Source organism: Taurulus bubalis (genome assembly GCF_910589615.1).
Source record: "Taurulus bubalis genome assembly, chromosome: 10".
Taxonomy (NCBI): Eukaryota; Metazoa; Chordata; class Actinopteri; order Perciformes; family Cottidae; genus Taurulus; species Taurulus bubalis.
Window position 1 is genome coordinate 11,369,234 of NC_136598.1, and position 23,785 is coordinate 11,393,018.

The 23,785-nt window shown below is 43.3% G+C and overlaps 3 protein-coding genes across 3 annotated transcripts; 1 reads left to right on the plus strand and 2 right to left on the minus strand.

Moving 5' to 3' along the window:
• Positions 1–2,623: 2,623 nt before the first annotated feature.
• Positions 2,624–4,229, minus strand: spred3 (sprouty related EVH1 domain containing 3; the record flags this gene model as incomplete). Its single annotated transcript, XM_079225115.1, has 2 exons — positions 2,624–3,631; positions 4,050–4,229. 2 exons carry the CDS (start codon positions 4,227–4,229, stop codon positions 2,624–2,626), a joined length of 1,188 nt encoding a protein of 395 aa, XP_079081241.1.
• Positions 4,230–15,958: 11,729 nt separating this feature from the next.
• Positions 15,959–20,370, minus strand: psmd8 (proteasome 26S subunit, non-ATPase 8). Its single transcript, XM_079224394.1, has 7 exons — positions 20,229–20,370; positions 19,265–19,337; positions 19,057–19,159; positions 18,789–18,954; positions 18,229–18,329; positions 17,483–17,594; positions 15,959–16,818 (listed from the first exon to the last, which is right to left on the minus strand). The coding sequence occupies exons 1-7, from the start codon at positions 20,331–20,333 to the stop codon at positions 16,681–16,683; spliced, it is 798 nt and encodes a 265-aa protein (XP_079080520.1). The 5' UTR covers positions 20,334–20,370; the 3' UTR covers positions 15,959–16,680.
• Positions 20,371–20,439: 69 nt separating this feature from the next.
• Positions 20,440–22,999, plus strand: nup88 (nucleoporin 88). The gene has a single exon (XM_079224393.1). It carries the CDS (start codon positions 20,449–20,451, stop codon positions 22,612–22,614), a length of 2,166 nt encoding a protein of 721 aa, XP_079080519.1. The 5' UTR covers positions 20,440–20,448; the 3' UTR covers positions 22,615–22,999.
• The last annotated feature ends 786 nt before the right edge of the window (positions 23,000–23,785 follow it).

Genomic DNA, 23,785 nt, shown 5'->3' on the forward strand with positions numbered 1-23,785 from the left:
CCCTAACACCATTTCTCAACCAGTGTGTGTGTGTGGGTGTGGGTGTGGCAAAAGGTTAATTTAGGATCAGGGAATGGCAGTCTCGTTTCCTGCCATTGTAACAGCATGTATTTTTCTTTTTTTTTCTTCTTTTTTTTTTTTAAGTGGATCACATTGTTGGCAGGCTGGCCTTGAAGTGAAGATGACTGTCCCATAAGCAAGAGGTCATGGGTCGTGTTCATCAGCAGTTGTGTGTCCTGACTCTGAACCCGACTCACTGCCTGTTCTCTCACTTTAAGTCACTTTGGATAAAAAAGTTCTTGGCTAAACCTCAGATGTAAATAATATGATGAAGCTTCTGACAGGTTCATTCTGCCATAATTCAAAGTTTACCAGGTGACTTCCTTATACACAGCGTAGTACCATATAACAATTTAAAGGATTTAGAGTAATCCCCCCAAAGATTCTCTACACTCTTGGGTTATCATCAATCTGTGATGTTCAATGCATTTTCGAGTTATTTTGAGAATGTTTGTTTCATCGTCCAGTTTAGTGTCTACCTTGTTTTTTCAGGAAATATTTCAACAACTCAAAACCAGGTGTAATTTTGCTTTCAGTATTGGATGTTAGAGCCTTTTTTTTTTTGTCGAGACACATTTGGATTTTATGAATCTTGTGTATGCATTGCATTTTTGGTCAAGGGGCAATTTTCTTTAAAGCAACTGGTGTCTCTACCTTTTTTTAGAATATATAAATGATTTACCTTGCATGATTGTTAAACTCTGGCGTTTTTTTTTAACATTCTGGAGCTGTGACGAAATAGCTTTAAATCCACCCTTGGCCAGATATTCACTTAGAGTAGAAAAATATACTACCAATCAGCAAAATAGACACAGAAATGCAACGTACATCACCAGAAGCATTTTTTTTTTTTCGGGAAAAGAAAATGGAATTCATCTTTACGCCCAGCTTTAAACTTACAAAAACCTTCCTCACACACGATTTAGCTTCCTCAGCACCTTGAGTTGAGTAAGAACTTCAAGGATTGTTTGACTTTGCCACACAACCTCATCGATTGCTAAGAGGCAGCGGGACACTTTGAATGGGTTCGAACAGGGCTTAAAATAGCAGCTTTTTGATTTCATACTTAAAGCAACATTCAGCAAACACATCTGCCACTGTGCCCAAACAAAGACCTTCCACCATTCATCTTTTTCAAATGAATGTGTCTCTTTTCTCATCTCAGGGTCAAAAGACTACAGCATGCACCTGTAAATGTCACACATGTGAGCTTGCTGCTCAAAGACAAGTTTGTGTTCCTATTCATCCTTCCTGCTTGATAGCAAGCACAGTAACACACTACATTATTCAGTCCCAACACTTTTCGATTATGTTTTTTTTTATGTTTACTTGAGCGGTTGGTACAAAAATACTCTTTCAATACATTGTTCATTGCACTTCTTTTTCTCTTTTTTTGGTGGCGTCTCATCCAAAGACCTAGAAGCGTCTGCAGATTGTTACATGGGGTCCTGTTTTGTTTGTCTTTGGGGTTGGGACTGTATGGTCTTTGTGTACATTAGGTAGGATAGACTCGCTCAGAGGCCTCAGTTGTAAGCACCTTGACTGATTCAACAAGTACAGTGGGGTGTTTTCTATTGTCAATATTGAAAATACATGGAAAGATGAAAAAATATGTGTAAAGTGAGGGTGTTTAATGTTCGACACACATTCTTAACTTGCTTTTCTTTTCTTTTTAGAAAACAAAATAACCTTTTGTTTGGTTACATAGAACCATATTGAATCACATTATGACTTTTAAGTCTTTGTGGTTGTCATTGCAACTCCCCTTAACATGAATTGACCCTTTGCATTTGATAACCTTTCTTCCACTGTGGTCTACTACTTTAACCGAGTAGTCTCAGATGCTCGTACTGTCTTGAAGACTGCACTCACTCATGCTCACTCTCTCCAAACCCCTCTCCCCTTCCTCCTTTTCTTTTCTTAACCAGGTTCGAGTAACATCTGAGGTAAAATTAGAGGTAAAGGGTGACATCTGTTCATCTGACTGATAAACATGCCAACATGAAACAAATAACTTCCCCAAGATCTCTTTTTTGTGAATACGTGATAGTGTGTGCCATTGGGAGATTATGTCAATATGTTTTACATTTAATCAAATATAACAATTAAAATGATAACAATCATATGTATAAACATCTTTAGTTTTTTGTGTTTTTCTTTCTAAATAAAGCAAAAACATAAAAAACAGACATTTGAAACAGTGTACACATCGTTGCCTCTTCCACCCTTTTACTGTAATAAAGTCTATGACCGCTAATTCTACATCAGCCCACCCTCAGTAAATCCACTATGAAGGCTCCAGATGACTCCCATGGAGCCTGGTCTGAGTGTAGTGCACCATCAGCAGGCAAGGGCCAGTGAGGAAGGCCCCAGGTTGAAAAGAGAACGAGCGGAATGCAGTGAAAGGCCGTGGGGCTTTGGAGGGCCTCGTCGGAGGTCTGGGTCTACTGAGAGCACTGTCCCACCTGCTAAGCTCCACCTCCTGCGTCCCTACAGATGCTCTCCCTTCTCAACACCTAGACCTCCTTGGTCCAGGGAACCACTCCCACCCCCTAGCCTGGCCTCATCGGACCGCCTTGTGCTTTCCCCCACAGCAGCCACACCTCTCCCCACACCGCAGGCAGGCGCGCAAAGGCACGTAGCAGCACATGCAGGGCACGAAGAGCGACAGGGCCAGGAGGGCCAACCAGCGGGCACAGCAAAGGGGGTGCGGGTGGCCCCCCAACGAGTCCTCACACGAGCAAGGCTCCCAGAACTCCCCCTCGGAGTCCGACATGCAGTGGTAGAGCAGACTCTCTGCGCACCACACACAGGTCCACTGGCGCAGACAGTGCAGGGCCGGGTCCGGGGCATCTCTGCAGCGGCCCCGCCCGTTCTCCGAAACGCTGAAAACAGAGCGGCAGTACACACAGCGTGATGAGCATGACGATGAAGCCTGAGGACACGGGCTGTCGTCGTCGGGTGAGATGACCCCTGGGTCACCCCCGCCGCTGCTGGCCCCTCCTCCTCTCTTACGAGTCCGCGACCGGGGCGTGGCCAGTGAGGTGTGGATGCAGCACTGAGAGGGTGATCCTTTGCACGTCTCTTGGGGTGAGCCGGCAGCTGAGGACGAGCCGGACACAGCGTTGGGCATGGACATACAGGTGGGCGATGACGAGGAGAGCCGCTGGGAAGCTTTACTGTCCAGGCTTACTGTCACGTCACAGCCTGCCGTCCCTACTCCTGCCAGGTCCTTCTCAAAGCGAACCACGCACAGCTCTGACTTGTCCTGCAGACTCCCTCCTCCACTGACCACCACACCCCCGGTCAGCCCACCAACCATAGTCCTAGTGGCCCCCGCCCGGCGGTAGTCCTCATAACCTCGAGAACCCCACAGGTCTTTGCAAGGATCCACACTGCGTAGGTCCCCCTCCTCCAGCAGAGAAATGGTGGGTGAGAGTGGGGACAGAGGAGACGATGATGGTTGACCCACAGGAGGACTAGGTGGAGCAGGAGGTGGAGGCGGGGGCGATGGCGGATTTAACACAGCCGTCATTTGTGAGAGCTGGTGCTGTCCCGGCCTTGTGTGGATCTGTGGAGAGGGTATAGAATTACAGTGTGAGTCAGGAACAGTGTGTACTGTGGCAGCAGTTACAGAAGGTTTTGTCTAGCATGTCTCGAATAGAAGCACACATTTTGATAGGCTTGTATTCAATAGGATGGGTTGTTTAAATGATATTATTACTTCATGTAGAATAATTAAAAGTATTTATGGAGACAGAGGGGGGGCATCAACCACCATCTCTTTGTATTGCTCTAAATGTCTACATTTCAGATATTACTGATTTTGCAGGGAACACAAGGAGGTTCCCAGAACGATTCTTAGTAATCATCAATAGAGTGTAGCAGGAACATGTAACTTGACAGATCAACTGAAAAATGTGTCTGTTTCTTTGATCATCTTTTTATCACAATGAAGTACCAATGGGAGACTCGGAGCGGCAGGTTACCTGAGCAGGTGTCTGAGTTGTGACAGCATGGCTGGATCCAAAATTGAATTCTTCCGACAGTACGAAACAGGTAGACGACGACTCGCTCGTCACTATGGTGATGGGTTTGGGAAGCATCTCCTTTCTGCTGTTGGACGACGACTCACTTCCTGTATGAGACTGGCAGAGGCTACATGTCATCCCACAAGTCAAACAAACACCAATAACTGCATGGGGCCCAATCGACAGAGTATATGAGCCATTTCTAGAGAATCGATGCTCAACCGACAAACTGCTCAGATACTCACAGCTTGTCCATCATCCTCAGTGTCGGCCTCTTCTGGTGTGGAGGACGAGGGCGACTCGGAGCCTTGATAACATTAATTGAGAGGATTTAGGCTTTTCCAATTCACACGCAAATGGTGAAAGTTCTTATATGTGACTCATGTGTCTCTACCTCTGTCGAGCTTGTCTATGACGAGCTGCAGCCCCTTCTCAAAGGAGATGGCGTCGGCTGGGCTCTGGAACGTAAGGCCAAACTTTCGATCTTCTACTCGCCAGTGATGGAAGATGGGGTTCACCTTATTGTACACTAACCCCCTTTGCACTGCACACTCCAACACTGGCTGAAAACACAAATGGCAATCGCAGCAACACAAGAAGTTAGTTCACCAGCCACGATGTATCCTTTCCTCAAACAATAGCCCCAACATAACATGAAGTCTTTGGGCGGTGTTGAGGAGCAACGTGGCACCAAAGACAGCCATAACATACACGCACACACTCACTGCTCGATCTCGCAGCCGTTCTCCACGTATGATGTATTCTCTCCGCCCCCTTCCGTCATGACTCCGCCCTTTACATATCACCACATGACTGAGGCCGCCACCTCCAAGGGGCACCCAACCGCCACTGGAGTCATCACGTGTCATCACCACTGCGCGGACACGCACACTGCCAAGGAAGCCAAGAGAGTGAGCAGAGGCCCAGGCTGATTAAACAATGCAATGATTCAATTCAATTCAATTCAATTTATTTTATATAGCCCAACATCACAATACAAGTTTGCCTCGGAGGGCTTTACAATCTGTATACATGACATCCCTGTCCCGGGACCTCACATTGGATCAGGAAAAAAAAAGAGGAAAAAAATGATTGAGGCTACACTGTCAAACACGCACAAATACACGCAAACATGCATCATGCATGCACTGATACGCACATTCATTCAGCTGAGGGGGGAAAAGAGATCAACTTGCGCAATGCAAAAATGCAGTACTAATTCCAGTGTATCGGCTCTGTTGAACTAAGATTGCATGATGAAATTCACACAAAGAAGATAGAATTGACAGTTTGCCCTATGAGTATTGACGTTGTAACATGTGACAGCTCAAAGGCCTTTCATACAGTTGCCTTGAGGGCAGTATTTACTAATCTATGATCATGTGATTGGGGTAAATACGATTTTAATTAGCATGCAGTGACGGTAAACAAATATGAAAAATCAAGAAATATTTGGAGAAGATGGTTTGGCGTTATTAATGCATGTCTGTAGTTAAGGAGCATAATTATGAGAATTAAACCTGGGACTGACTGCACATGCGCTGAGAATAAAGGAAGTATCTTGAGCAAATGGATAGAAAGAAAGCCAGCGTTGAGGAGGAGAGAAAAGGCCAAATGGGAGGAGAGAGGAAGAATGAATGTTTCCCAGATAGATGTATCAATGAACGCACCCATTCGCCATCAGGCCCCGGCATTCTTACAAAAAGAAGCTCTGCCCTCGCCGATCGGCTGAATAATTCAGCAGCGCAGTTCGACATGTGCATGTAATACATGCACAGACGCGTCTTTTTGTTATTTTCAAATCACACTGAATTTTAAGTGTTGAAATTATTCTTCCCAGACGCTCTTTTCCTCCATTCCGCTCCTGCTGCGCGCACTCATTAACACACCCCGATATTATGTTATATGTTTTTATGAATGGGGGAGCGCCAGACTGGCTTCGACATCGCGCGGTGGGTTAGATGTTTCGCCGGGAATATAAGGCCTAAATACAATGCAATCGCGTGTGAAAAAAAAACAAGGAAAAGGGAACGAGTGGGTGAGAGGATGGAAACGGGAGATGGGGGAGGGGGGCGATTAGAAAAGGGAAGGAGGAGAGGAGGGGTGAGGATGGGAGAGCGAGCGAGAGAGAAAAAAAAATCACATTTCATTCATAAAGTTTGGCTTTAAAAAATCATAATGAAACCCCGAGACACGTTGATAAAAATCACAACGCCTCCATCCCTCCCTCGTTTTTCTGTAGCCATGTCTTGAATGACGCGATGCTGGCCCCAAACTCGCCATATTTCGCTTTTTTTCCCCATACATTTTACACATTGACTTATTTCGTGACTGTTTTAACCAATCGCTGACCACGCATTTAGTTCTGAATTGTTGCATAGCTTCTGTTGTTTGTGTAATACGGTTTTATTGTTAAAAAAAATGTTTGCGTGTATTGTGTGCCCGTCGTTTAAAAGCACAGGTCCACATGTAGGTGGCTTAACGTTTATCACATATTGGCATGGATATATCGGAAATGGGGTGTATGCTGTTGATTCAAGACTACGTAATGGTGTTTTTATTCTCGGCAACCTGCTAAACTGAAGAGCACCGATTGTGATAATAGTGCATGATGCTGGATTGGTGTAACATTGATGGCGGTGGCGTTCTTTCTATCCGTTTTTGGATGGCTGAATATATATGTGCAATGTTAAAAATGAAAATGTAAGGACTTACTCGCCCTCCATGGCTCGGTGTTGCCCGCCGCTTGCAGCAGCCCACCCCAGGGTCTCCTCTCTCTCTCTCTCTCTCTCTCTCCCTCTCTCTCTCTCTCTCTCTCTCTCTTTTTATCCTCCTTTCAGGAAACACTCACAGGCTCACTCACATTCTCTCTCTATCTGCTCTCATTTTCCTAATCTTCCTCTCTCTTCCTCTCTCTCTTCCTCTCGCTCGCTCTCTCCACCTTGATGTCGTTTCGGTGTATCAGGATAGGCTTGAGGTTGCAGCAGCCATTTTCCGCTGGCAGCATCCTCCCTCTCTCTCCCTCCCTCCCTCCCTCCCTCTCTCTCTCTCTCTCTCTCTCTCTCTCTCTCTCTCTCTCTCTTATTCCCTTTCTCACTCTACCTGCCCTGTGCCAACACATCCACTAATCATTGACAGCATGTGGCTTTAGGTGGGCTATAGGGTTTGTCCATGTCATTTTAAATCATTGAAAATATAAAAGAGTAAAGGGGGTGGGGGGAGCAATCTATAGTAAAATAAAATATGATTTGCCCTTCATTGCATCTTTGCTGACATTTGTGTTTTTAAGTATAAGTATAAGTTTGGTTTAGCAGCAAAGGTTCCAGCACCATGGACAGCGATGCCTCTTTTTAATAAAGACACAGCATCTTCGACGTTTGGTTTGGGGCTTGTTGATTGATGAAATCACTGCCCCTGTTTAATAAAACAAAACGTGTAAAGTTACAGTATGTTACTTCGAGGTTACTTTGCCAAACTAAACATCTCCGAATGATATTGTATTCTTCTCGTGATATTGTATTCTTCTCGTGATATTGTATTGTTGATTTTAGGCATAGTGTGCTCCATGACTCGTGAGTAAACATTAAACTAGAGTAAGAATGACAGCATTATTTGTCACAGGAATCCACTGTAAAAGTAAACAGATATATCTTACAGGCTACAAGCATACACAGCATATTATATTTCGATGCACAGTGGGTTACAAGTAACTGCTTCAGCACTTCTTGAGTGGGACACAAATTATTGAGAAACTCAACTGTGGATGCTTTTCGTTTAGTCTGCAAGAGGTCCCTGGTTCTAACCCCGGACGAGCCCATCATCTACCACTATGTCTCTTTGAACAGAAAACTGTATACTCGGAGGAAACTCCGAACCCTATTGCTTCTCGAGTTAACACATTCAAAAGAAGACAATATTATAAGACCCACTTCTGCTTAAATCAACCATAATGTTTATGTTAATTTGTTACATTGTTATACTGGTTAATCTCCCATTCCATTCTTCAATTAGAGCCACATATATTTCAGCACCAACATAGCCTTTATACCACAATTGCACATGCACAGACTGACAGATAGATAGATGGATGCACTCTATTAATCCCGAACTATGATGTTATTGTGTTAAAGCAACAGGTTATCCAAGGCAACAATATACTATAATACTAACTTTATAAAGCTATTTTTGGATGTCATCATCTAAAATTAAATTAAATCATGATATAATTTTTAATAATAATACAATAATACAATAATACATAATACAATTATAAAATGAACACTAACATTAGATCATGCTTGAAATCCACAATAAACTTGTTACCTTCAATCTCCCATTGGGAACAACGATACAGCAGAATAAACATGTCACCTTCATTACATTCCTAGGCACCCAGAAACAAGTTTTCAAACAAAATACCATTTGCCCACCTGGTTTTATTTTTGCCAGATAGTTTGAGGCAATTTGGTAAAACAAAACTTAATTTAGGAATATGCACCACAATATTCAAATTACTACAAGGAAATTTAATTTAATGTGTAATTTGGAGCTAAGTGTCCTTAGGCAAGACACTTAACCCCAAGTTGCTCCCGTAGCTATGTCTACGGTATGTGAATGTTGTATAAATGTTAGTTAGTCCTCATGGGCAGGTGGCACCTTGCATGGTAGCCCCTGCCATCAGTGTGTACATGGGTGTGAATGAGTGAATGAACATGTAGTGTTAAAGCGCTTTGAGTGGTCGAGAGACTAGCGAGATACAAATACAAGTCCATTTACCATTTACTAAGTGACTTATGTTAATGTAGCACTAAGCAATAAGTTAGCTTAGTTTGCCCCACTCGTTTCATCAAAGTCACAACAATGGTCAAATTACTTGAAAATGTGAAAAGCAGTGAGTACAATTTTTCTTAGAACCAAATGCAGTGCCACTGATTTGACTGACACGAACAGGAGAATGAAGTTTCTGGGCTAAAAAGAAAAAGTCAGTACTGGGTGTGTTCTATGTAAACCAATGATGTACGTGGGTGCTTGTGCAATCACACCTGTCTAATCACCTAGGTCAGTCATAGGTTAGTCACAGCAGAAGCCGGCAGCAAAGGAAACCACAGAGGAACCATTACAGACAATAATGATGATTGCACCATATGACTCCTTCCATAATTCATTCGTATCTGCCACAATGCTCTGCAAAGATACCTTCTCAAAAATGAGAAAGGCATAACACACAAATATTATAGATGAAACAAAATAGTGATAATGTTGTGTTAAATCTCGTATTCTTGTACGCAGTTATGTATGCACTGTAAGTGCCTCTATCTAAACGAAAATATATGAACTTGTATCTGCCAACTTCACCAGCTTTGGGAGGAAAGAGCAACAAGAGATGATCCTTCATCTTCCTGCATCTCAAATGATGTGCATTGTACATGCAAAGGGGTGATCAGAGGTGTAACTACATAACACATGCACAGCAAAAAAGTAGTGACACAAAGGATAACAAAGAAGGATCACCAAGTAAAAAATCCAATTGTGTTCTCTCTCATGTGAACAAAGCAAGCACTGACTCGCTGCCATGCAACAGATAATGCTCACAACTTCTCAGAGTTAAACACAACCACACAACTTGGTATTGCTGAAGTGCCTGCCACCATGCCTACAGAGCCAACTGACCATTCAAGGCAAATATTAAGTCAGCCAAAAGCATTACACAAACACTGATTGAACCACAACAGTATCCCCATCATAGCAGTGGACTATCAATAACCCAACAAAGCTGACAATGACATCAATGGGATCACATGCATACAATAAGCAGACGTAAAAGCACCACCATCACAGGTCCCAGTATTTAAAGGGATACCTATGGGGCTAGTTCAGTCTCAATAATGACAAATGCACACAGAAAGATTCACAAATGCGCACAGAACAATTCACAAATATATTAAATTCACAAATGTGTTACACAGAAGGGTTTACAAATACATTCCAATGATTTATATAAATGTAAAAATTAAATTAAAAAAACCCTTCACATTTACGAGTGGCTTTTTTGAGACTCCCCTGCCGTGCTTGGATTCGCAAATGCATTTTTTTCAATATGGACCTATCCGTAGCCAATCAGATGTCGCCCTCATTTTCAATGAGCAATTTTTCCCTCATCACCTGCGCAAATTCCGTAACTGTAACGCTGGCACCACCCTCTTGGGTAGGGGAGGGGGGAGCTGCACTCATGTAATTGGTTGAAAATGAGGGCGACATCTGATTGGTTACGGATAGGTCCATATTGAAAAAAAATGCATTTGCAAATCCAAGCATGGCAGGGGAGTCTCATAAAAGCCATTCATAAATGTGAAGCTTTTCACAAACAAATGCAGAAATATATTTGTGATTTTTTTTTTACATTTATATAAATCATTGGAATGTATTTGTAAACCCTTCTGTGTACATTTATAAATTGAATATATTTGGGAATTGTTCTGTGCGCATTTGTCATTATTGAGACTGAACTAACTCCATAAAGCATTTATTAAAATCAATGTAAGAATACAGGGAATGTCTCTACGGAAGGAGAGATAAATGGAAAGAATGATCAGGTTATCTGTTATGTTTGTCTGAGCACTTTATCTTTATCTTAGACTTGATTTGAAATATCATTGCACTTTATCTTTATCTTATACTTGATTTTAAATATCATTGCACTGTTGTTGTCGTTGACTGTTGATTGTTGTTTGTCTCGTCTAATGTATGCACCTTCCGCCTAGCAAAATTCCTCGTTTGTGAAAACATTCCTGGCAATAAACGGTTTCTGATTCTGATTCTGAGGTTGGTGCTGAGGTTCACTGGCACCCGTTTATAGTGAATCAGTCCTGCACATGATGTGCTTTCGACATAACCGAGGGACAGGTTGTTGCAACCCTGATTCAAGAGAAGCAACATGAAGGAAGGAACAACTTTGAATTTATTACATAAACAAAACCAGGAGCATACTATTTGAGCCAGCTGCCAGGGAGAGTGGTTGAGAAAGACTGCTGATGGGTGGAGGATGGGCTTTTGAACTCAGGTAACCAGAGCAGGTGCCATGCATCAACAATTAGGACTGGTAGACAATAATCTGTCCCTGGATGACCTGGCAACGAAACAGACCAACAAAGAAATGTCCTTAAACAAAACAACCCTACCTTTATGGATGCCCACTAAGCAACCTAAAAAGCAAACCTATAATACCTACCAAAATGGCACATTAGCCACTTGAGTAATGAGTAAATATCTAACTGGCATTTACGACACTTATATCTCAGCAGATCTACGCATTGGCAAGAAAGATACATGTAGCTGAGACCCTGCAGTAGATTCATGGTGATTCAAGTTGGTCATGTTATGTAGGAACACCAAAGGGTTGTGGTCAGTATAAATCACAACCAAGTACTGGAAGAACCTACAGAAACACCAAAGTGGGATTAGGGCATGAGCCTTGTTTCTCAATAGTGGAGTAACGGTGATGATGGCAGTCTAACTTCTTGGGGTTGTAGCAAACAAGATGTGTCATCCTGGAGAAGGACAGCTCTAGCATCCAAATCTCTTGCATAAACCGCAAGTTTGAAAGCCAGACTAATAGGCTCCCAGAATGGAAGCCCTAACCAAAGGTGCTTTGACATTTAATAAGCCAACCGACAAAACTTGGACCCGAAGAAAGAGACCTTTAGGCTGAGCAGGTTAGTTAAAAGAAGAAAGGTTTTTACAGAAAGTCCTGTAATAACCTACCATCCCCCAGAACCTTTTTAATTCCAGCCTTGTAATCGGGGCAGCAAAGTTAATGTTAAAGTTAAAGTTAAGTCAATGTTTTAAATGCTATAATGTATTTTTTACGTGATGGTGAGCTGACCCAAAACCAAAGAAGTTTTAGTCAATTACAGCAAATTCTTTTTGTCCCCACAAACTTCTGATCCAAACAGCCTCAATACAACAAAGAGATGACCCCCAAGAAGAGCAACATGTGCCATGCATTCTGGACATCATGGGCTGAACCACCTTTGCATCATTGACAAGAGACTGGTCAATGAAGCGGAAGAGGTTGGCTTTCCATTCAACCAATGACTGAGTTTGATCCCACTTCAAAGCCAGGAACTCAACGAGGTGCACAGAATATCTGGACTAGACTTGGATCAGGGACTTGGTGGAAAAATATACAGGTCTTATTTTCTGCTCACACTCTGCTACTTGTCTCAAACATGCACCCAGTTGAAGCGTCATCTCACAAAATGAAGGGCATATTGAAATCTGGGTGAGCCAATGCAATGGTGTCCAAGAAAGCCTTTTGGAGGAAGAGGAAGACTTCTTGTCATTCTCTAGTCCAGTTAGAAGGAGAAAGCTTACGCTGGGTATGAGGCTTGGACTTGGGCTCAGATGTCAGCTTGTCTATAGTGGTCTCACTTGGGTAGAAAAGCCTTCAATGAAGGGTTGTAGTAGATGAACATGCCAAACACTGATCTAAGTTTCCGACAAGAGGGAGTACATCCATCCACCTTCGTCAGGTCCTTCTCTGAAAGGTTTGATCTGACCTCAACCTTCTCTGGATCTGTGGACACCATTCTCAGTAATTATATGGCCCAGGGACATCAGCCTCTGTCCAAAATGTGACATTTCTTTGGTGCAAGTTTGAGGCCACGGTTCTGCAGGCAACTGAGCACTGAGCATCTAAAGTTGTTCAAGGGTTAGCTCATCATATGGTGCCAAGACAAGACAAGATTAGCCTCAAGAAGGAGCCTTGGCTGTTGCAGAGTTCCTGTGGCAGTCTATTAAACTCATATAAGGCAACAGAGGTTGTGCACACAGTGAACTTTTAGTCACCTTCATGGAGGGGGACATTGTAGGTCAGATCCATGGAGCTAAAAAAGCCCTACCCCAAAAGCAGACAGTGCATCAGACTGGTGAGGCAGAGTGAAAGCATCCTTGAAAGTGTGTCTGTTTAGCTTCCCAAAACCAATGCAGTCTCGAAGATCCCCATTCTTCTTCCAGACTAACAGGGGAGACCCCAACTCACTGCCGGACTTTCTGATGATACCCTGTCTGTTACTCCATCTCTTTGAAAACCACGTTGAGCTTATCGTAGTCTGCTGGAGAGTCTCTTCTGTGGGGGAGACGGATGGGCCTCTCATCCTTGAGAAGGATATGATTGTAAAGATGGATACCCTTCTTCTCCACAGTCAAGTTCACCCCCCCACCCCCCTCCTCCCCAGAATCAGAATCAGAAACCGTTTATTGCCAGGAATGTTTGCACAAACGAGGAATTTAGTTAGGCAGAAGGTGCATACATTAGACATTAGACGAGACAAACAACAATCAACGACAGCAACAGTGCAAAAAGTCTAAAAAGTCTAAGGAGAAGTCTAAAAGTCTCCAGGAGAAGCACTTCTTCTTCTTCTTCTTCTTCTTCTTCTTCTTCTTCTTCTTCTTCTTCTTCTTCTTCTTCTTCTTCTCTTCTTCTTCTTCTTCTTTAACTTGACTGTTCTTGTCAGGAATATGATGTAGCCCCATGAACTTTCTCCCTTTCTCCCACATTTCCAGTGTCAGGTTATTTCATACGTGTCCTTACTGGACACGTATGAAATAACCTAAGCCTGGTAATTTTTCATGCAGTGCCGGAGGTGTTTTATGACATTGGTGCCTTTGATGAAAGCGTCAACCTGGCCAAGTATTACAAGTACAAGAACCATCATCTGAATGTCACACACATGTTCAAGTCATAGATGCTAGAACCTCCATATCACAACATTGCAAATGTCTGATCCATTGCAGGTAGATGCGCTCTCGCCCAGCATTTATAGTGCAATCCATGTAGCCACTGTTCATTCAATTCTGTGGTCTTTGAAAAATCACTTCATCATCTCCTTCTCATTCACAAAAGTAGCTGCACTTACTGAAGTTTATCTGCATCTGAACTGCTAGAGGCAGAATTAGTGCCCATACTCTTGCCCTCTGAATGTGGACAGACAGGATACAAGCCCAGTCTGATTTTTTCCCGCAGTGATAGGTTTTTGTAGCTGAATCGTTGCATACTGTAGCCTAGTATTAAATATAAAAAAAACATAAAAGTATGACAATAACAGAAATATGTACACCATACAACTGTCAAATGAAGGTCAAATGAGTGACATGTAATACTGTATTACAAGTTTTTCCTATGAGACTAACAATTTAAGGTTGAAATGAAGCATGGTGCTCTGCCGGAAACCGGTGGATTGGGAGATCGACAGGCGGATCGGTGCGGCTGCAGCTGTAAAACAGGCGCTGTAGCGGTCCGTCTTGGTGAAGAGGGAGCTGAGCCGGAAGGCAAAGCTCTCCATTTACTGGTCGGTCTACGTTTCAACCCTCACCTATGGTCACGAACTCTGGGTCGTGACCGAAAGAACGAGGTCTCGGATACAAGCGGCCGAAATGAGCTTCCTCCGTAGGATGGGCCGGGCTCAGCCTTAGAGATAGGGTAAGGAGCTCGGACATCAGGAGGGAGCTTGGAGTCGAACCGCTGCTCCTTCGTGTCGAAAGGAGTCAGCTGAGGTGGTTCGGGCATCTAGTCAGGATGCCTCCTGGACGCCTCCCATTAGAGGTTTTCCAGGCACGTCCAACTGGTAGGAGACCCCGGGGAAGACCCAGGACACGCTGGAGGGATTATATCTTCCGGCTGGCCTTGGAACGCCTCGGGGTCCCCCAGAATGAGCTGGAAAATGTTGCGGGTGAGAGAGAAGCCTGGGTCGGCCTGCTGAACCTGCTGCCACCGCGACCCGACCCCAGATAAGCGGTTGAAAATGGATGGATGGATGGATGATGCATCTAATGTTACATGTAAGAGGCCTATGTTACATATGGACAAATACAAACTCAGCTGGGCTAAATCCAGACTAAATTAGCTCCCTAAAATTGCCATCATCACAGTCTTTCTGAAGGTCCATGCAGTAATCCCTCAGCATAGATATAAGGGTCGGGTGGAACCTTACCAGTGCACCTACTTGAGATGGTCAGCATTAATTTAACAAAGCTGGATAGTATATGTTTTCTGCATTCCCAAATGTCGAGAAAGATTATCATGGGCTAGGCGCAAAATATCAGGAAAATATTCAACTGGAGCCACAATCTGAAAACACTCTTCTTGAGGCATTTGAGGAGATGTCTACTCATTGCTGACAAAATACTCAGAAGACACATCGGGCACTGCCTGTTCTGACAAACAAGAATCACCTCTGGATGTTTATGTGCAAGCTCATCCTGAGCATCAGACAAAATAACTACCTCTGGAGCGACCAATACTTTACCACTGGCCAAATCAGCATCAATAGAAAAACCCTTTATCAGGAAATGAAGGTGCCCCTCAACAGCCGGACTCCCTGAGACATCGTGCAAGGGAAAGGTTACATTACATCACACTTTACAAAGCCTTTACCAAGTGCACACAGCAGATCTTTCAGGGAATGGCGAAACCCTTTCTGGAATAATAGACTGCTTTAACGCTATATCTCTTAAAATTTCAACTTGTCTGAGGGTCACAAGGCAAGAAAACTAACCCGTTGACAATGAAGGGGTAAAGAACATCCAGATCAGCATCATGGGCCTCAGAGAATTGCACTTCTTTCTAATACTGGTGCAGGATGTTGAACTGTTATGAACACAGCAACAGGCTTAACATGGTTTTGTTTTACTAAGAACTGGATATCGAACAATAATATGACCAAGTTTCCTTCAATAGAAAAAAACCTTCTCGCTAGACCTAGAGTTTTATGTTAATGAATTGCATTTAGTACATTCACTCAAAAGACTTGCTTCCTAGGGAAGTTAGAGTGTAGACTGAAGTGTAAAGAAAGTGAAACAGTAATTCATTCATTTCTGAATCGTTTATTGCAGACAAAGATTTGCATTGTAATATCAACTGGATTACAAACCATGTAGGGCAAAAGAGGCATTACCACTTAGAAAACACACAAACCTCAATGGAAATTCTTTCAGTTGCTAGGATACACTGCAAGGGCGATACATTTCTGTGAGATTTATTGAAGAGTAAATTAACTTTGTATACAAAAAGAATTTGCTTGAATTTGGAGGGAAAAAAAGTTTAGTTGAAAGTTGTGTGACACTGACAGGCAAAGTAACAGGATGGTGATCGTAATTAACTTTCTATAGTTGTTAAAGAGCTGAGGCCCAGGGGTATTAAATGTACAAGCTGGATTTTGTTGTGGCCATAACCCATAAAAAGCTCAGTTTGAATGTTGTCTTGGATAAAATAACTAACTGGAACATTGAAACCCTTGAATGTCTTCAATAAAGGTACATGTGTAGCAATTGCTGACAACAGACAGGGTCACCTGTGATACTTTTTGTTTTGTTCCCCATCTTTTAAAATGAAAGAAAACTTCCAGACAGAAAGACCTACAGATAACTGGAGCACATGAAAAATAAATGTTGATTGATTTTTGAGATATGGGAAACAAACCAACCACTCTGCATTCATTTAAGTCATATTCCTCAAGGAAACTGTATTTGAGCTGACTGGATGTACACTGGATCAGCGGCCTGTGTGTCCGAGTGCGTTCCTGGGGGCGGATTACACAATCATTTCCAGCTGTCGTGCATATTCGATGACCTGTTGTGCCAGCTCCGTAGAGGGGATGGTCACCTCTTCTGTCCGCTGCTGCTGAGTGGTGAAAGAGTAATAGCCATCTGGGCTCAAACTCCATCCTCTCTGAAATTAAATCAACAATAAGCATTGTCGGCAAGAATCTAGGACAGAATTTTGTTTCAATTTCAGAACAGAACTAATAAGAAAACTTGTTTTAAGAAAATCTGAAAGTTCAACAATCAGCAGTCGGCAATTTCACTCAATGCCTGACATTTTTTACCCCACCTTACCCAATATGTTAAATGTTCTTCCATTTAATGAAATACTACGTGTTGAACCACATTATAGATGTTGCTCTGAATTAGGCATGGGCTGACTATTGTTTACATTTGTTAAATTTCATGGGTTTTCCCGTCAGTGCAAATTACATGTTTTTGTTTGGGCTCTAAACATCTGCAACAATCCAAGTATGAAAAAGCAGCAGAAATTACACCTACAAGGTGGAATGTTCTAACACGTTCTAATTTATAGTTTACATTAGATTTGTCTTTTGTGTGTTTAATCAGCATGACGACATCTTTTTTTCTTCAGGTAAATAAAATCTCAGTAGGACAGTGGCCTACAAGCCTGTAACTGAGACACTTAAGTTACCCTCCCATTATATTAAAATGTAACTGGAAAAATTTAAACACTGTTGATTTCATTAAATTTGCGGAAAACCATCTCTGCATACAAATAACATTTGGTATTAACTTTAAATCCATTTCCCAAACGGGAATATACATACCTTCTTGGCATAATCTGTCATCTTTTTGGGGGAACTGAAGAAAAGCACACGGGTGGCCTCACTGAACTGGATCTGCTCATATGCTTTTTCTATGCAACCTGCAATCTCATCACTGCAATTGAGAAGGTCACAGATTTAGTTGAAGTGTTCTTTCAAGACGACGGCATTTCATCACCTTTTTTTTTTTTTTTTTACCTGTTGATTACAACAATCACGATTAAACATAGTAAAATAAAGAATAAAGGTGTCCTTCCTGATAATTGAAAACAGATCGAGTTATTTTCTATAAGTTTCTACATTAAGCCATCTTACCAAAGGAAAGAAAAGGGACCATAGATTTAAATTGTCTCAGATCTTTAAATCGGTTTGGTCGCATGTTGAGTAAACTATAAGGATAGCATAAACCATCTGTTTTGTTAACACATTTGAAATGGGCTCCGAATGAAAGCTTTGGCCTCTGATTGACTCTTTTGATCTGCCTTCATAGAGAAGATATATGTGTGTGTGTGTGTGTGTGTGTGTGTGTGTGTGTGTGTGTGTGTGTATATATATATATATATATATATATATATATACATATATACGAGTATCAGCTGATATCTATCGATGGCCAATCAACCGGTGCACAGGTGAACTGATCAAAATGATCAATAAGCTTTAGCAAAGTGTAAGGCATTTACAATATGGCTATAAAGTACACAAAAAGAATTGTATAAATGAATGACAGTTACCATATTGAGTCTTACCGAATTGTGTCGAGCAGAATATCTATAAAAAAGGTGTAGCTTTCAGCAGGGATGTTGCCTTTGGCAAGAAAGACCTTGTTGTAACTTCCTTCCATCAAGTACTGAAAATGCCAGGAGAGGACATAAAACATCACATTGGGTAAAAATAATGTGTAAATACCAATGTTGATATATTTGTGTGCATAGACAATTACAAAAAGTCCTGCATTTATATACAAAATTGTGCTGCACTTAATTAGTAATTTATTAAGTACTTAATTTATACTTTTTGAGTAAAACATATTATAGATATGTATTCATGTATATCAGGCCAAAATCAAACCATTGCAATATTAATATGACAATTTGAGGGCACCAAGACATAGCTGGTAGCCAGCAAACAAAGCTCTAGGTGTTGCTCCCTAAATGGACAACCCACAACCTATTCCTACTGCAGTAGTAATGTAAAGATATCAGTTCAAGGGTACAAACTACTAATTGGACACAAGAATATCAACATTTTACAACAGGCCAATATCAAGCCCTTCATTTTTGCTTTGTCACAGGGGAAATTGCAGCACCTGCTCTAGGGACACAGGGTGTCTGATGTATACGTTGGCCTGAATATCTCGTGCACTCAGTCTCTCAAGTTCTGTGTGAAACTCAGACACACGGTTCTGTGAGAGCAGGAAGAGCAGGTTCAGTCCAAGTAACTGATGCATGTAGGCAGCTTCAGGCAGTTCCTCCCTTAATGACCAAAGTTAAAGAAGGAGTAATGTTAGAATAGCCCAGTAACTACTATGTAGCAAAATCCTACTACACATAACAAAATTAAAAAGGTAACATTACTTGTAATCAAAGTAGTAACATTTAAGCTGGGCCATGTATCGCTCAAAGGAGGGGATGTCCTTCTTGAGAATACTCCACAAAGCTCCAATTTCAAGGACATCACCTGGAAAACAGACACAAATTGTTCTTAAATTGGAAACATCTTTCCGATAACTGACATACTAGTTGGCCAAACGCTTAGTTAGTTTGACATGCCGCCTTTACTCACGGGCTAAAATGAGCTGCTGCTTAGTGAGCGCAGACCCACTGGTCGGTAAGAAGTTCAGCTCCAGTAATGAAACCTGCAAAAAAGAAGTTTGATGTCATTTTCTATAAAAATTTACAAAAAAATGGTTTCCATTTAATACTTACTACCTATTAAACAAATATTGTACTTTTACTTCCTTACATATATTTGATATTTGACTTAATTAGTAGTTGAACTAGATTCAGATCTGGAACACAACATGTACATCGACTAATACATTATGATACATCATAATAAATTAAGTTACCCAGCAGTAAAGTAATTACAATTCGCCCCACCAATTACAGCTGCAACAAGCATTCTGAATGCAGGATTTTGACTTATAAATCGTATTTTTTACTTCGGTACAGCGTGTTGTATGCTGTATTTGTTCCACCACTGTCCTTTATTACCGTGTGAACTGTGTAGTCAGCTCTTCCTGCTACCTCTAGTGGTTTTGTAAAATAAAAACATAAACTAGCGTTGAACGACGTCACTTTAACAGAGGGGTCGGAAATGAATAACCTCAAAAGTAGCTAAACGGTAACGTGAGAGAACCAAAGAAGCGGATTGACGTCTCAATTATCTTCCGTTCAAATGTTTATCTCGGTTGTCAGTTCCAGATTGACACTAGCTGGACAATGAATTAGCCAGCGGTACGTTAACGTTAGCAACACAGATATCCTAATATGATCCCAGTGTCTCATCAGCTGAACACTAACATATAGTAACACATGGAGTGCAACGTTATCATCTCAAAAGAAACAGTGTATAACGCTCGGTGTCTAAAGTGTAGCGTTACTTCATAGAAAACTATACACAACGTTAGCATGGCGAGCCTGAGTTAGCACGCTTAGCTCCGTTTGCTAACAGCGCCGAGGCTTCTCAAAAGACTCCTGATTCGACTCGTAAAGACAAAGACAGACACGTCAATGTGTGACTCTACCTTAAGTTTGCTCAGAAGGTCTCCGCATTTACTCAAGTTTGGGTTTTTCTTGTTCCACTCAGTTTTGAGCGTCTCATACAGCCCTGCAGTCTCTTTCAACGCCATGGTGATTCTGCAAAATATACGACACCGGCCACCGTAATACGTTAAATAACTGTCGTAAAGCGCTCTCGTTGCCATGGACTGCATTTCCTTTGGGGGAGACATACGGTGGATCAAGATGGCGGCATTCGGCACAGAGCGGTGGTTGAATGACCTCCCAAACCACGCTATCTTCCAAAAGATACGAGATAAATTGTATTTGGAACCCAACGCGAATGAAAGAGGAGTCGCTAAAAACCTCACGTTTTGTTTGGGCGGGGACTTGTTCGTGTGGGACGATGCAGACCGCGTGTTTTACACGACCAACTTGCGACATCTCAACACGGATGAGAGTTTCAGCAACGTTAGCGGGAACCACCAGACCTTGCTGTGTATCAACCCACCTCTCTTCGAGCTGTGCCAAGTGTTGCTCAGCCCGACTCAGCACCACGTCGCGCTCGTCGGGCTGCGCGGCGTCTCCGTGCTGGAGCTCCCGCAGCGCTGGGGGAAGAGGTCCGAGTTCGAGGGCGGACGGAGCGAAATCAACTGCAAGACCATCCCGGTGGCGGAGCGCTTCTTCACCAGCTCGCCGTCCGTGAGTCTGCGACAGGCGGCTTGGTACCCCAGGGAGACCGACGAGCCCCACCTGGTGCTGCTCACGTCCGACAACACAGTCAGGTTTTACGGCTTGAAGTCGCCCCAGACGCCGGCCAAAGTACTGTCAGTGTCCCAGTCTGAGGATGACACGAGCGGCCATCCTCCGGCCCGCTCCTACGCGGCATCTTTAGGCGAGATAGCGGTGGCGTTTGACTTCGGGCCAATTTCGTCCCCGCTTCGACAGCTAGCAGCACAGTGCTCCAAAGAACAGATGGTCTACCCTCTATACATCCTCTACGAAAACGGGGAGACCTATGTGAGCTACACGAGCCAGGGAAATGGGGTGAGTCTAACTAAACCCATTGGACCCCTCCCGATGTATCCCGCAGCAGAGGATAACTACGGCTACGATGCTTGTGCCATCCTCTGCCTGCCATGTGTGCCCAGCATCCTGGTCATCGCCACAGAAACGGGCACCCTGTATCACTGTGTGGTGCTGGAGTCTGAGGAGGAGGAAGAGACCAGGGCAGTGGCAAAGTGGATCCGAGGCACAGAGGCGGTGCCGGCGCTCTATGTATTCGAGTGTGTTGAGCTGGAGCTCACCCTCAAAGTAGCCACAGGAGAGGATGAGGAACCTCAAGAGTTTGATTTCACCTGCCCGATCAGACTGCACAGAGACCCCCTTTGTCAGCAGAGGTATCACTGCACCCACGAAGCAGGAGTGCACAGTGTGGGTCTAATCTGGGTCAACAAGCTGCAGATGTTCCTCCAGTCAGGTGAGGAGGATAAGGACAATCTCCAGGAGCTGGCTGCCGAGAAGCGCTGTATTGTGGAGCACATTCTTTGTACCAGACCACTCCAGTCTAGTCAGTCCGCTCCCGTTCGTGGCTTTGTGATTGTGTCTGACCTCTCCTTGGGCGCCACCATGATCTGCATCACCAGCGCCTACGAATGCATCCTGTTGCCCCTGCTGAGCTCCATTCGGCCTCCCTCCCCGCCCCTGCTCTGTACGCATCCAGGGCCTGGCTCTGGTAGCTCCCCTCTGCGCGGGCTGGCCGACGACTCTTTTGAGCAGCACATCCGCAACATCCTGGCACGTAGCTCCACCAATCCTCTTGTACTCAAGGCCGGGGACAAGGACACGTCACCGCCACCTCCGGAGTGTCTGCAGCTCCTCAGCAGAGCCACACAGGTCTTCCGTGAGGAGTACATTCTCAAGCAGGACATGGCCCGTGAAGAGATGCAGAGAAGGGTCAAACTCCTGACCAGCCAGAAGAACCAGCAGCTGGAGGACTTGACTCTGTGCAGGGAGGAGAGAAAGAGTCTGAGGGAGGCAGCAGAGAGGTTGGCCGACAAGTACGAAGACGCAAAGTATCGCCAGGAGACCATCATGAACGGGGTCAAGAAAGTGCTGGGCAGCCTGCAAAGCAGACTGCCCGTACTGTCAAACAGTGAAAAGGATATGAAGAAGGAGCTGCGGACCATTGGCGATCAACTGAAACGCCTCGACAACTGCATCAAACAGGTGAACATGAAGAGGGAATACCAGACGACACAAGTGGACAAGGATGTGCCGACAGCCAGGTCGACGGTCTCGCTCAATGCCCAGCAGAAGAAGGTTGTTCAGGATGTCCTCAGAGAACAGGGACAGCAAATTGGTGACATGATGAAACAGATCAAAGACATCAAAACCCATTTCAGTTTCTAAGCACTTCAGAAAACAGTAAAAAATAAAAAAGGAAAAAGTATTGCAAACAATTGAGGGAAATAATTGAAATGCTTGTTTGACTACAGTGATTTAAATCAGCTTTTTGACATTTGATGAGAAGCTGGATTAAGTTATGACTTAATGTGCCCTGACTGGAATTGAAATATATTTTATATACACATGTTTAACTTTACCTTTTGATTCCCACATGTTTGTCTCTTAATGGGGATACGATAAGTTTTCCTTCATGCCTTGCATAACATTTTGCATATTTCATATTTTAGGTTTTCTAAATGTTAGGGGTTGAGTCACAGCAGAATATGCCATGTATAGGCAGGAAACATGGGAGATATTTGAGCTTTTCAACATTGTTTGCTCGCTTTTTGGATCGACAATAAAATTTAAAGTTCTCTGTAACTGTCTTTACTCATTTGTGACACATATCATCCAATAACTGATGTACAACTGCATATAAAACAGACTTAAATAATAACATACAAAGAAAAGAAAAAACAGAAGGGGAGATTAAATGATAGGTTCCATCTTATTTAGTCTATCGTAATACAATATTCACATGTCCATTATGTAAATTGAACATTATTGTCAGTAATCACCTTAGTCCATGCTGGCCATGAAGAGATCCCTTTCTTATGCAACTCCGAAAATGATAGACGGTCCAAATCCAGTCCTTGTTGCATTCAGCGGAATTCTTTCTTTTGTTTCGGCTGAACAACAAATTGTTGTTTTTCCCAAAAGAAGAACAGATAGATTTCAGGCCAGTACTGACAGGAGGGACAATTGCAGCGACCATTGCTGCATAATATGTACAGACTTGTGAACCTGTCGAGTCGTACATGTAGCTGCATGCCTGCAGTCTGCCGCCTCAAGTTGGACCCCGTTGTGTACAGTTTCAGTGTAAGGGTGCCAGGATCCCTGTCACCACCAGATGTCTCCCCTCCCCAGAGTTGTAGACCTCAGTTCATCCTTTCACACAGCAGCTTTGCCAGCGAGGAATTCCCCCACCTAAACACTGAGTGACGTATACGGAGACCCCGGTTTCGTTGAGTACGCTTCATTGTTGGGGACGTCTGAGGCTGGTGGGGGATCCTCTATTGTAGCCTGCAACTTTTCCCCCGTGGCTGGAGCTTGAGTGGAGATGGTTTTGGCCTCA

Coding starts and splice junctions, on each gene's coding strand:
- psmd8 (XM_079224394.1), bottom strand. CDS start 20,333: ATGGCGTTGAAAGAGACTGCAGGGCTGTATGAGACGCTCAAAACTGAG. Junction 19,160..19,264: donor GCAGCAGCTCATTTTAGCCC/GTGAGTAAAGGC, acceptor TCTGTTTTCCAG/GTGATGTCCTTGAAATTGGA. Junction 16,819..17,482: donor TGACAGATTATGCCAAGAAG/GTATGTATATTC, acceptor ATTTAATTTCAG/AGAGGATGGAGTTTGAGCCC.
- nup88 (XM_079224393.1), top strand. CDS start 20,449: ATGGCGGCATTCGGCACAGAGCGGTGGTTGAATGACCTCCCAAACCAC.